We start from the raw sequence: 13079 nt of genomic DNA on the forward strand, positions 1-13079 counted from the left end.
ACTTGACCCTTGGAATAAGTGGCGAGTTGTGAGTCTGTCGATTCTTTCCATGGAAGACGTGGAGGACATCTACATGGTAGTAGACATGCTGCTGATCAGAGCTAATGGTCTCCTGATCTATTGAAAAGTCCGTACTACGCTGGTGACTGTTTAAGAAAAGCTGAAGGATGTAGCAGAGCTCTGAACACTCAGTCATGTGTTGGTCGATATCAGAAGCAAGAGCTGCTTATGGATCATCTACGCGTTATGGATAATAACTGGGAGAAGTACAGCAGAGACACCCAGGACAGAATATTAACATATAAATATAAAACACATTGTTTATCTTCCTTTCAGCTCAATAGCTAGCTCCCTAGCTAGCTCCCTAGCTAGCTCCCTGGCTAGCCAAGGTCATCTCATTTCTTATCACCAAGAAGGTTCCCCCCCCCCCCCCCCCCCCCCACTCCTTCCCTTCATTCCCACCTGGAACTGTTGATGCTGAACTGTTGATGCTGAACTGTTGATGCTGAACTGTTGATGCTGAACTGTTGATGCTGAACTGTTGATGCTGAACTGTTGATGCTGAACTGTTGATGCTGAACTGTTGCTGCTGAACTGTTGCCATACGTTATCTGGCTGTTGTCAGTAGCTCAGCTCCAGGTCTTCAATTTCAAAAACCTTCGTTGACCATCTTCCCGCCCCCCTCCCATTCGTGCTACTTGGAGACGTGGTAGCAGCGCCCATGTCCCCAAATGGCTGGAATCCTGTTCTCCGGACCCCCTCCCCCAGCCCACCTCCTACCCAACCCTACCCTTGTGTCTGGTCTCGTGTTCTTTGACTGTGTCCTGCTTAAATGTATGTTTGTAGACGCGTTTTATTCCTGGTTTTACACTGTCATCTCTGTTTAGGGAAACCAGTCTCTCACCTCCTCCTGTTTTTATCCTTTTTCACCTAAATATGAGAACGCCTCAAACGGCTGCTCCTTGTGTTCTAAGCTGTACCTGGCCAATGAAATGATTCTGAACTGTATCTGTGACTTTGACTCCTCAGATCAACAACATGAAGGTGAAGTTCAAGGAGACGTTGGAGCGCTGTGATAACCTGGAGCGACGTCTGGGAGAGCTGTCCAAGGACAAGCTGGGAGTGGAGAAGAAGTAGGTGGTGTTAAACACTTTAGAGACATTACAGCAGAGCATCAGAGAGCGTGTGTCGCCCCCTACAGGTGCACCCAGCTCGGTGCTAGGGTGATGAAGCTCAGCCAGGAGCTGGAGGAGGAGCAGGAGATGAACCGCTGTCTGAGAGCCAATCAGACGCAGCTACAGGCCAGGCTGCTGGAGGAGGAGCAGGGACGCAAAGAGAGTGGTGAGTAGCATCGCTGTTAGCACGTTAGCCTCATTAACCCGCCCCCTTTGTTCATCCAGATGTTTCCACATCATAAACACAGTGAAACACGTCTCCATCTATTTTACTAATTAAAAACAATTAGAAATGTATGTTTTGAATTCTGATTTATTTTGGTTTTTATCTTATTTTCTGTTTGGTTTTTCATTGTCAATGTTGTGTTTTGTGTTTTGATCTTTTTTTTCTTTTAAATTAACAATTAAAAACCACAAAATGATTATTATTATTAAAATATTTAATAAACATGGTATGGTCAGTTTACATTGTAATATCTTTGTCGTAAGGCTTACAGTGAAGGAAGTGACGTAATCTAAAGGATCCGCTGTAAGTACACGTCAGTGCAGCCAATGCCGTACGCACACTCTTGTGACATCATCGCAGTCCGGACACATTTGGTACTCATAACAGAGCCACAGCAGGTGGGCGGAGTTAAACACAGCTGACACGTTGAGTGACATCACTTCCTGTTGGGAAATGTCAGTTTAAAGGTTTGAGTGGAAGCTCAGTATTTGTTCTGCAGCTTAACACGCACACACACACACACACACACACACACACACGTGTGTGTATAAACAGTCAAGTTAAAGGTCAGCAGCGTGTTTTTAAAGTCTAATGTTGCTGCTGTAATATTTATTTTTATGAACGTACGGTTTGTGACAAACATTCTGTAGTTTTATTTTAATCAGAAGTTCGTCTGTTACGTTTATAATCAATTGATTATTTTATTAGAATATTATTGTAATAAATATGAGGAAAAACACAAGTGTTTCTGGTAATACTGTATTTTTTATTCATTTTGTGTGTTTATGGTGTCATTTATTATGTGTTTCTCTCGTTTTGTGTGGTTTTGTTGTTGTTAGTGCAGGGTTTTTTAACCTTGGGGTCGTGACCCTATATGGGGTCGCCTGGGGGAAAAATGGGGTCGCCCTTTTGTTGTTGTTTTGTGTGTGTATTTGGTGTCATCTACTGTTCTCACATTTCGTGTGTGTTGTTATATTGTTGTAGTCATACTGTGTCATGTTGTGTGTTTTTAATCATTCTGTGCGTTTGTTTTTGGGGCCGTATGAAATAAGATCGAGGACCGCTTGTGGCCCCCAGGCCGCCCGTTGATCATATCTGAAGTGTTTTCCTCAATTCTAAATATGAAAGTTGTGACTTTTATTGTGAAAACAGTATTTATTCAGTGTTCAGCGTCCTGTTGGAGAGTTGTGATGAATGAAGTGTTTTATTTTGGCGGTGTGTAGCAGAGCACAAAGACGCCACCATAGCAGAGCTGCAGGAGCAGCTGAGAGACGTGATGTTCTACCTGGAGACGCAGCAGCAGATCCAACACCTTCCACCTGACGCTCGCACTGAGATCCAGGACGGACAGATCAACATCCCTCCAGGACCCTCGGACGCCGCAGCTGCTTCCTGTGGGCGGGGCCGCAGGGGGCGGGGCCGGAAGAGGAAGTAGGATGGGACGCGCACAAAGAAAGAAAAACTGAAAATGTTTCCATTTGAGAACGAAAGATAGTTTGACACTTTATTTATTCAACTTTCTGCTTCATTTTGAATGTTAATGTTTAAATATTTGAGAAAAATTGTCTAAATTAAATGTAATAAATCTTTAGATTGAGTTTGAATTCACAATTGTTTCTTTCTTTTTTAACAGAAGATCAGTTTATCTCAGGGAAAAAAGCAGAAAAGTCCCATAAACTCCTGATGATGATCAATGCTGTGGGGAAAACAAGAAGAACAGCAGATGAAATATAATAACTTTAAATAAAAACATTCACTTTTTTTATTTACTAAAGTTTGTGTTTGAAGAACAAAAACAGAAAGATTTATCCTTTAATAATGATTTAGACAAATGTTTGATCTTTTTCATTTTATTAAAACTGTTTCATCAGTAACAACATGATCTGTTGGAGTTATCTTAGGCTCTTATTGTGAAAGGTTCACAGTGGAAGTTGGTTTTCATGTGTTTGAATGAAGTAGTTTTAAAAATGATTATAACTTCTTAATATAACTATGACTAATTATTATTATTACTTTTATAATTATGAATGACTAAGAGGATTTATGTATCTTTACATATTAACACTTATATTAATAAACCAAAGTAAGTGAGATTAATTTGCTGATATTATTAAAAAAATGTAATTAGGTTAATGTTTAAATATGCCAGTTCAAAACGATATTTTTTAAATACAATAAACACTAATAATCTACATGTTTTAATTTACTGTTTCAGAGTTTTTAGAAGCATTTGTTTGTTGAAAAATACTTTTAACATTTTTTTCTTTATTTTAAACCTTTGTGTGTTTAGAAGAGACGGTTTAAATGTGAAGAAATGTGATTATTTTCCCTCCAATACAAACAGTTTATTCACAGACAGGAAGTGGACACACACACACACACACACACACACACACATCTAACCCTAAAGGTGGAGCTGACATTTAGAAAGTTGTACATGTAGTTGTAACTAATTCTGCTGAGTCACAGAAAGTAAATAACACAAAAATGCACAAACTGACTTAGAAAAGACAAAATACAGAAAATGACTCCAAAACCAAATTACAAATTCACTCAAATACGTCCCAAAATAAATAAACCTACACAAAGACAACACAAATATTAAAAAGCATAAAATAACAGTAAATTTCACAAAACCAGAAGTAGAAATAGTTACTGATGGAAATAAAACTTAAGTACAAGTAAAAAGTAGCTCAATTAAATAGTATCCAAAGTAAAATTTACTAATTACTTTCACACATGTTTATTGTTGGTAATAAATCTTGGTACGGGTCCCTTACATACAGTAAACATCTCATGTAGAAACTTAAAAAGGAAGAAACACAATCTACCATAACTGGAACTTAATTTATTGGCATTTGTATAAAATAAAAGGTTTGTTAAAATGTACAATTATTTTATAAATAAAATAACACCAATGAATTCCATTGTAAATAAAACAATTCTCAGGCTTTAAGTATAGATACATTTATGAACTGTAAAACATGGGTAACTAACCATATAATATAACATAATGTCATATGATATAACATAACATAATATAATATAACATGATATAAGATAATATAATATAACAACATAATATAATATGATATAACATAATATAATATAACATAATATGATATAACATAATGTAATATAATATAATATAACGGACTGGCGCCCTGTCCAGGGTGTACCCCCACCCAACGTCCTATGAGAGCCGGAGATTGGCACCAGCAGACCCCCACGACCCTGATAAACGGGAATAAGCGAGTATGAAGATGGATGGAATATAATTTAACATAACATAACATAGTATAATATATGATATAACATAATATAATATAACATAACATAATATAATATAACATAACAAAATATAATATAATATAACATAATATAATATAACATAACATAATATAATATAACAATATAATATAACATAATATAATATAACAATATAATATAACATAACATAATATAATATAACAATATAATATAACATAACATAATATAATATAACAATATAATATAACATGATATAACATAACATAATATAACATAACATAATATAATATAACATAATACAGTATAATATAATATAACATAACATAATATAATATAACAATATAATATAACATAACATAATATAATTTAACAATATAATATAACATAATATAACAATATAATATAATATAACATAACATAATATAACAATATAATATAATATAACAATATAATATAACATAACATAATATAATATAACAATATAATATAACATGATATAACATAACATAATATAATATAACAATATAATATAACATAACATAACATAATATAATATAACACAATATAATATAACATAATATAACAACAAAATGTAATATATTATGATATAACATAATACAGTATAATATAATATAACATAACATAATATATTATGATATAACATAATATAACAAAATGTAATATATTATGATATAATATAACATAACCTAACATAATATAATATAATGATTTACTCAGTAATGGTTGGGTGTAGAAATCTTTTAAAACCTACATGAGTAAAAGTAAAACTACTGTATTAGAAATATAGTCAAAAAAGCAAGTGAATTACAGTAACGTGTGTATTTGTAATCTATTACTTTTGTGTGATCACAGTGTAACGTGAGAACGTTTGTTACACTTTAGCAGTGAAAGAGGAAGAGGAGGAGGAGGAGGGGGCGGAGCCAGAGCTGGATCTAGAGTTTGTTCCTGACTCCACTTTTACTCCTGTGACTTCAACGAGCTGTGAAGAACATCTGCACACATCTGTCCTCTCCTCACACACGTGTAAAGGTGAGCACTCTTTGTTCTAAAGGTTCTAAAGGTTCCGCTGCACCAGGCTGCAGCTCTGATGATACTAACAGTACTAAAGTCTTTTTAAGGACCCTTAAAGCTCCTGATGTGCATGTGGAGGCAGGAAGGAGACAAAGTTTCCTCTGAGCTGAATTCTTGAGGAATGATGTTTAGTGTGTGTGTGTGTGTGTGTGTGTGTGTGTGTGTGTGTGTGTGTGTGTGTGTGTGTGTGTGTGTGTGTGTGTGTGTGTGTGTGTGTGTGTGTGTGTGTTTGCAGGTGGAAGTGAAGCCAAGACAAACAGACGCTCAAAGGTCATGATTGTGTTTGACCTGCTGTGGGTGTGACGGACACTTCCTCTTTTCTGTTCAGCAATAAACGCTGCAGCTGAGGAATGTTTGTTTGCTCTCAGTAATCTGATATGATCATATACAGTACGTACAGTATGTAAACCGTCAGACATCCATCACACATGCAGAGCCTTCAGGGAAAGTTCCTGAACAGATTGAAAGATAAAACCCTCAGAGGAATGTTCCCACTGTTCCCAGTTTGAGCTGCAGCCTGTTTTTACGAGTTAAACCTTCATAAAATAACAGAGGAACAACATGTGATCATATCAGCATTAGAATAATAACCAGTCCTAACTTTAACACAGCCATGTTAGTGGAATTCTTTGTCCTTTGTGTATCATTCCATTATTTTGTGTATTTTTGTACTTCTTTTGTATGTTTCACTGTAACTTTGTACGTTCATTAATCATTACAGTCATTTTGTAGTTTTTTGTTGTCATCTTGTGTTTTTCTTTTGTCCTTTTGTATATTTCTACTGTCATTTTGTCAAATCTGTTATTTTTGTGTGTTTCTGTTTTCATTTTGTTAATGTTCAAAATCAATTTATTTGGTTTATTTGGACTCATTTTTGATGATGTTCAGACTTGGTTTTGCTGTACTTCTTTAAGGAGTTCATCACTAGTTTAATTTATCCACTTGTTTAACAGTAAGATTTCATTAGTTTTAGAATACAACAGTTTATCAAACCACTTTATTTGTTTAATCATTATAAACAGCTGTTTTTAGATACTTAACTACTGTTAAATGCACCAAAAAACATCGACCTTATTCTCTATTTAGTGGTTTTAACACCGCGATGACTGTGTTACATGGAGAGTAAACAAAGACATCACCATGTGTAAAATAGACACAGGAAATATGATGTAGAACTACAACAAAGCCCAAAATGATGAGTTAAAACATAAAGTAACAGTAATGCATGTAAAGTAACAGTACCACACGTTAAGTAACAGTAACACACATAAATTAACAGTAACACACATAAAGTAACAGTAACACACGTAAAGTAACAGTAACACACATAAAGTAACAGTACCACACGTTAAGTAACAGTAACACACATAAATTAACAGTAACACACATAAAGTAACAGTAACACACAAAGTAACAGTAACACACATAAAGTAACAGTAACACACGTAAAGTAACAGTGACACACGTTAAGTAACAGTAACACACATAAAGTAACAGTAACACACATAAAGTAACAGTACCACACGTTAAGTAACAGTAACACACATAAATTAACAGTAACACACATAAAGTAACAGTAACACACAAAGTAACAGTAACACACATAAAGTAACAGTAACACACGTAAAGTAACAGTGACACACGTTAAGTAACAGTAACACACATAAAGTAACAGTGACACACGTTAAGTAACAGTAACACACATAAAGTAACAGTAACACATGTAAAGTAACAGTAACACACGTAAAGTATCAGTAACACACATAAATTAACAGTAACACACATAAAGTAACAGTAACACACATAAAGTAACAGTACCACACGTTAAGTAACAGTAACACACATAAATTAACAGTAACACACATAAAGTAACAGTAACACACAAAGTAACAGTAACACACATAAAGTAACAGTAACACACGTAAAGTAACAGTGACACACGTTAAGTAACAGTAACACACATAAAGTAACAGTGACACACGTAAAGTAACAGTAACACACATAAATTAACAGTACCACACGTTAAGTAACAGTAACACACATAAAGTAACAGTAACACACATGAAGTAACATTAACACACGTAAAGTAACAGTAACACACGTAAAGTAACAGTAACACACATAAAGTAACAGTGACACACGTAAAGTAACAGTAACACATGTAAAGTAACAGTAACACACATAAAGTAACAGTGACACACGTTAAGTAACAGTAACACACATAAAGTAACAGTACCACACATAAAGTAACAGTAACACACATAAAGTAACAGTGACACACGTTAAGTAACAGTAACACACATAAAGTAACAGTGACACACGTAAAGTAACAGTAACACACATAAATTAACAGTACCACACGTTAAGTAACAGTAACACACATAAAGTAACAGTAACACACATGAAGTAACATTAACACACGTAAAGTAACAGTAACACACGTAAAGTAACAGTAACACACATAAAGTAACAGTGACACACGTAAAGTAACAGTAACACATGTAAAGTAACAGTAACACACATAAAGTAACAGTGACACACGTTAAGTAACAGTAACACACATAAAGTAACAGTACCACACATAAAGTAACAGTAACACACATAAAGTAACAGTAACACACGTAAAGTAACAGTAACACACATAAAGTAACAGTGACACACGTAAAGTAACAGTAACACATGTAAAGTAACAGTAACACACATAAAGTAACAGTGACACACGTTAAGTAACAGTAACACACATAAAGTAACAGTACCACACATAAAGTAACAGTAACACACATAAAGTAACAGTGACACACGTTAAGTAACAGTAACACACATAAAGTAACAGTAACACACATAAAGTAACAGTAACACACATAAAGTAACAGTAACACATGTAAAGTAACAGTACCACACATAAATTAACAGTACCACACGTTAAGTAACAGTAACACACATAAAGTAACAGTAACACACATGAAGTAACATTAACACACGTAAAGTAACAGTAACACACGTAAAGTAACAGTAACACACATAAAGTAACATTAACACACGTAAAGTAACAGTAACACATGTAAAGTAACAGTAACACACGTAAAGTAACAGTGACACACGTTAAGTAACAGTAACACACATAAAGTAACAGTACCACACATAAAGTAACAGTAACACACATAAAGTAACAGTGACACACGTTAAGTAACAGTAACACACATAAAGTAACAGTAACACACATAAAGTAACAGTAACACACATAAAGTAACAGTAACACACATAAAGTAACAGTAACACACGTAAAGTAACAGTAACACACATAAAGTAACAGTAACACATGTAAAGTAACAGTACCACACATAAATTAACAGTACCACACGTTAAGTAACAGTAACACACATAAAGTAACAGTAACACATGTAAAGTAACAGTAACACACGTAAAGTATCAGTAACACACATAAATTAACAGTAACACACATAAAGTAACAGTGACACACATAAAGTAACAGTAACACACATAAAGTAACAGTAACACACATAAAGTAACAGTAACACACATAAAGTAACAGTAACACACGTAAAGTAACAGTAACACACATAAAGTAACAGTAACACATGTAAAGTAACAGTACCACACATAAATTAACAGTACCACACGTTAAGTAACAGTAACACACATAAAGTAACAGTAACACATGTAAAGTAACAGTAACACACGTAAAGTATCAGTAACACACATAAATTAACAGTAACACACATAAAGTAACAGTGACACACGTAAAGTAACAGTAACACACATAAATTAACAGTACCACACGTTAAGTAACAGTAACACACATAAAGTAACAGTAACACACATGAAGTAACATTAACACACGTAAAGTAACAGTAACACACGTAAAGTAACATTAACACACGTAAAGTAACAGTAACACATGTAAAGTAACAGTAACACACATAAAGTAACAGTAACACACATAAAGTAACATTAACACACGTAAAGTAACAGTAACACATGTAAAGTAACAGTAACACACATAAAGTAACAGTACTACACAAAGTAACAGTAACACACATAAAGTAACAGTAACACACATAAATTAACAGTACCACACGTTAAGTAACAGTAACACACATAAAGTAACAATAACACACATAAAGTAACAGTAACACACATAAAGTAACATTAACACACGTAAAGTAACAGTAACACATGTAAAGTAACAGTAACACACATAAAGTAACAGTACTACACAAAGTAACAGTAACACACATAAAGTAACAGTAACACACATGAAGTAACATTAACACACGTAAAGTAACAGTAACACACGTAAAGTAACAGTAACACACATAAAGTAACAGTACTACACAAAGTAACAGTAACACACATAAAGTAACATTAACACACGTAAAGTAACATTAACACACACAAAGTAACAGTAACACACATAAAGTAACAGTAACACACATAAAGTAACAGTAACACACGTAAAGTAACAGTAACACACATAAAGTAACAGTAACACACAAAGTAACAGTAACAAGTTGATGTTTTTTGTGGTCGAGCAGATGAGCGAGCAGGACAGTAGCTCCTCTTCTCAGACGGAGGAGGACGTAGACGAGGAAGTAGAGAGACAGACGGAGGAGGAGGAGAACCAGCAGCAGAGCGAGGCTTCACCCGTCACTTTGTCCAGCTTCTCCTCGTCGCTTCGCGCCGTCATCAGAATCAAACAGAAGTACCAGGCCCTGAAGAAACGTCGGCAGGAGATGGCGTTGGCTCTGGGGGGGCCCGGCTCCGTGGTGGGCGCCCCAGTCAGGACCAGCCCCAAGATCTTCACATTTGATGGAGCCTCGCCCACCGTTGGGTTGGCCCCACCACACCAGAGGAAGAGGAGGAGGAGGAGGAGACGGGTACTGTTCCCAGAGAGGAGAAGAAGAACTCCACCCACACAGGAAGTCAGCCGTGCTCGGAACTGCCTCTACCTGCTGCTCACCATCCTCTTCTTACAGGTACGGTTTGAGTTTATTAAAGAAGAAACTTATACAACCTGTATAACCTATAGGGTGGAGCGACCCATCAGCACCATCTTGTGAGCACAATGTGAATCACCAGAACAAGTAATTAACATAAAGCAGTCTGGTTCTACCCACTAAAGTAGAGCTAACCAGCAGTTAGCGTAGCATGCTATCAGTTGTCTGATTATTGTAAAACACTCGCACTCTTGTCTCTCGTCTCAGTGAGACGTCGTTTATCACAAGAAACTCTTCTTCAACCAATAGTGTTCCTCATTAGTAACGGAGAACGCTATTGGCCGGAGCGACTTATCTGTGGAAAAACAGTTCATTTCTTGGGAATTGACTTTTATACCAGTGTAACTTATAATATGAATTTCGCAGAAGTTGAATGACTTATTGAGACAGAAAAGGTTAGGGGTTAGGTTTTGGGGGAGGAGCTTAACGACAGTCACATGGTTTTTTATTTCCTACTTTGTGTTGTGGGCGTGTTTGTGTCCTTAAAGCACTTTTCTTTGCAGGTCTACAACGCCATCGAGAACCTGGACGACCACGTGCTCAGGTACGACCTGGATGGTCTGGAGAAGATGCTGAGGAGGGAGGTGTTTGGCCAGCAGGGGGCGGTGGAAGCGCTGGTGACCCACCTCAGGGACTACCTGTCCACCTACGTCCATAACAAACCTCTGGTTCTGTCCCTGCACGGGCCCGTGGGTGTGGGAAAGAGCCACCTGGGACGCCTGCTGGCCGGACACTTCCGCTCCATCGTGGGCGACCACCTGGTGCTTCAGTACTACGTCCTCCACCACTGCCCCCTGGAGGCTGACGCCCCCTCCTGCGCCGGCGACTTGTTGACCCGCGTAGCGGCGCTGATGGAGCAGGCAGAGGAGGAGGAGAAGATCCCCCTGTTGGTGTTTGACGAGGCCGAGCACCTGCACCTGGATCTCCAGGACGCCCTGGGCCACCTGCTGCTCACCAAACGCTCCACGGAACACCTCAATGCCATCTACCTATTCCTCAGCCATATTGGCCACGCCCACATCACCAAACACATTCTGCACAACTCCTCAAGCGTCTCCATGGCAATGACTGCCTCCGGTCGCCATAGCAACCTGGTGAAGGACCTCACCCCGGTGCTTCGTGCCACTTTGGAGGAGCTCCACCCACTGTTGGGCGGAGCTAAGATTGTGCCTCTGGGACTGCTGGACAAAGGTCATGTGATGGAGTGTTTCCGGGAAGAAATGACCCGGGAAGGGTTCTACCCCGACCAGAACAACATAGAGCGTCTGGCGGGGGAGATCGACTACTACCCCTCAGTGGGGGGGCGGGACTACTCCAAGAGTGGCTGCAAGCAAGTGGTGTCAAAGGTCAACCTTCTGTGAACCCCCGCAGAACCCCCCCAAGATTCTCTATAGCAGGGCTGGGCGATTTGGCCCAAAAGTCATGTCTTGATTTTTTTTTTCTCAAAATGTTGATATACCATAAAAATCTCAATAATTTTATCATATGAAGCCTGACCAGAAAAACAATTCTGGGTTAAATTTGCTGATGCAAAATGCTACACAGGCTCATTTATTAACAAACAGCTGATCAATATGTGACACTTTTGGCTTTTTATCCTCTAAGGGACAGCATGTGTGAGTGAGTTCTGTAGTGTGGTTTGTTTAAATGAATGTCTGGGTTTCAACACTCTCAGTGGCCATCGAACTGAGATTTACATGTTCTGAGAAGTAGAGAAAGAAACCGCTCTTAAAACAAGTATTTTAATACAAAATAAGCTATATATATATATATATATATATATATATATGTCATTTCTACATATATATATGTGTGCAAGTGGTAAGTCACCCGACTTGCAAACAGAAGACCCCGGTTCGAATCCCCGTTGGGGAAATGAGCTGCCAGTGTGGGTCCTTAGGCAAGACCCTTCACGCTACTGCCTACCTCATACAATGATGAGAGACAATGAAATGAATGACATGACGCCTCAGACGTCGCCCAACCAAACAAGGTCTGCGTCAGGTGCTGGGGAACCAGAGCACCTCGATGTAAAATGGGCTACTGGAACAAGGAAGAAGTGGGTGAGATGCGAGAACAGGGCTCTGATGGAATGCTACTACTCCAGTAACAATAGTCAGAGGGGCTACATGCAGAGGATGTGGGAGAAATGGTTACTTTGAAACCCACAGTCCAAACTCACGACGAAACAACTAGTAGCTCAGTGTTCCAACATCCACAAACGGCAACTGCTATCACAACACCAGCCCCCCCAATGGAGATTGGGTACGAAGCCCCAATAAGTGCAATCACGCTGAA

General features: G+C 37.6%; 2 protein-coding genes across 4 annotated transcripts in view; both read left to right on the top strand.

The window, feature by feature from the left end:
• The window catches only part of LOC114473361 (BRCA1-associated protein-like), a 28839-nt gene extending 25718 nt beyond the window's left edge, over window positions 1–3121 (top strand). Inside the window, exons 11-14 of one of the 2 annotated variants that reach the window (XM_028462931.1) lie at window positions 1030–1133; window positions 1202–1341; window positions 2625–2832; window positions 3038–3121. In XM_028462931.1, the coding sequence (XP_028318732.1) occupies window positions 1030–1133; window positions 1202–1341; window positions 2625–2832; window positions 3038–3077 (492 nt within the window). In that variant the 3' untranslated portion in view covers window positions 3078–3121. Of the gene's footprint in view, window positions 1–1029; window positions 1134–1201; window positions 1342–2624; window positions 2833–3034 lie in introns of both variants that reach the window. The other variant, XM_028462930.1, reaches the window with a different exon arrangement.
• Window positions 3122–5590: 2469 nt separating this feature from the next.
• LOC114473456 (torsin-4A-like) lies at window positions 5591–12233 on the top strand. Of its 2 annotated transcripts, XM_028463093.1 has the most exons (4): window positions 5613–5721; window positions 5999–6153; window positions 10320–10760; window positions 11285–12233. In XM_028463093.1, exons 3-4 carry the CDS (start codon window positions 10320–10322, stop codon window positions 12140–12142), a joined length of 1299 nt encoding a protein of 432 aa, XP_028318894.1. In that variant the 5' UTR covers window positions 5613–5721; window positions 5999–6153; the 3' UTR covers window positions 12143–12233. The 2 variants fall into 2 exon arrangements, with proteins under 2 accessions (XP_028318893.1, XP_028318894.1); XM_028463092.1 differs by lacking the exon at window positions 5999–6153 and having other exon boundaries at window positions 5591–5721.
• The last annotated feature ends 846 nt before the right edge of the window (window positions 12234–13079 follow it).

The sequence above is a fragment of the Gouania willdenowi genome, chromosome 12 (genome assembly GCF_900634775.1).
Source record: "Gouania willdenowi chromosome 12, fGouWil2.1, whole genome shotgun sequence".
NCBI lineage: Eukaryota > Metazoa > Chordata > Actinopteri > Blenniiformes > Gobiesocidae > Gouania > Gouania willdenowi.

Coding starts and splice junctions, on each gene's coding strand:
- LOC114473456 (XM_028463092.1), top strand. CDS start 10,320: ATGAGCGAGCAGGACAGTAGCTCCTCTTCTCAGACGGAGGAGGACGTA. Junction 10,761..11,284: donor TCACCATCCTCTTCTTACAG/GTACGGTTTGAG, acceptor TTTTCTTTGCAG/GTCTACAACGCCATCGAGAA.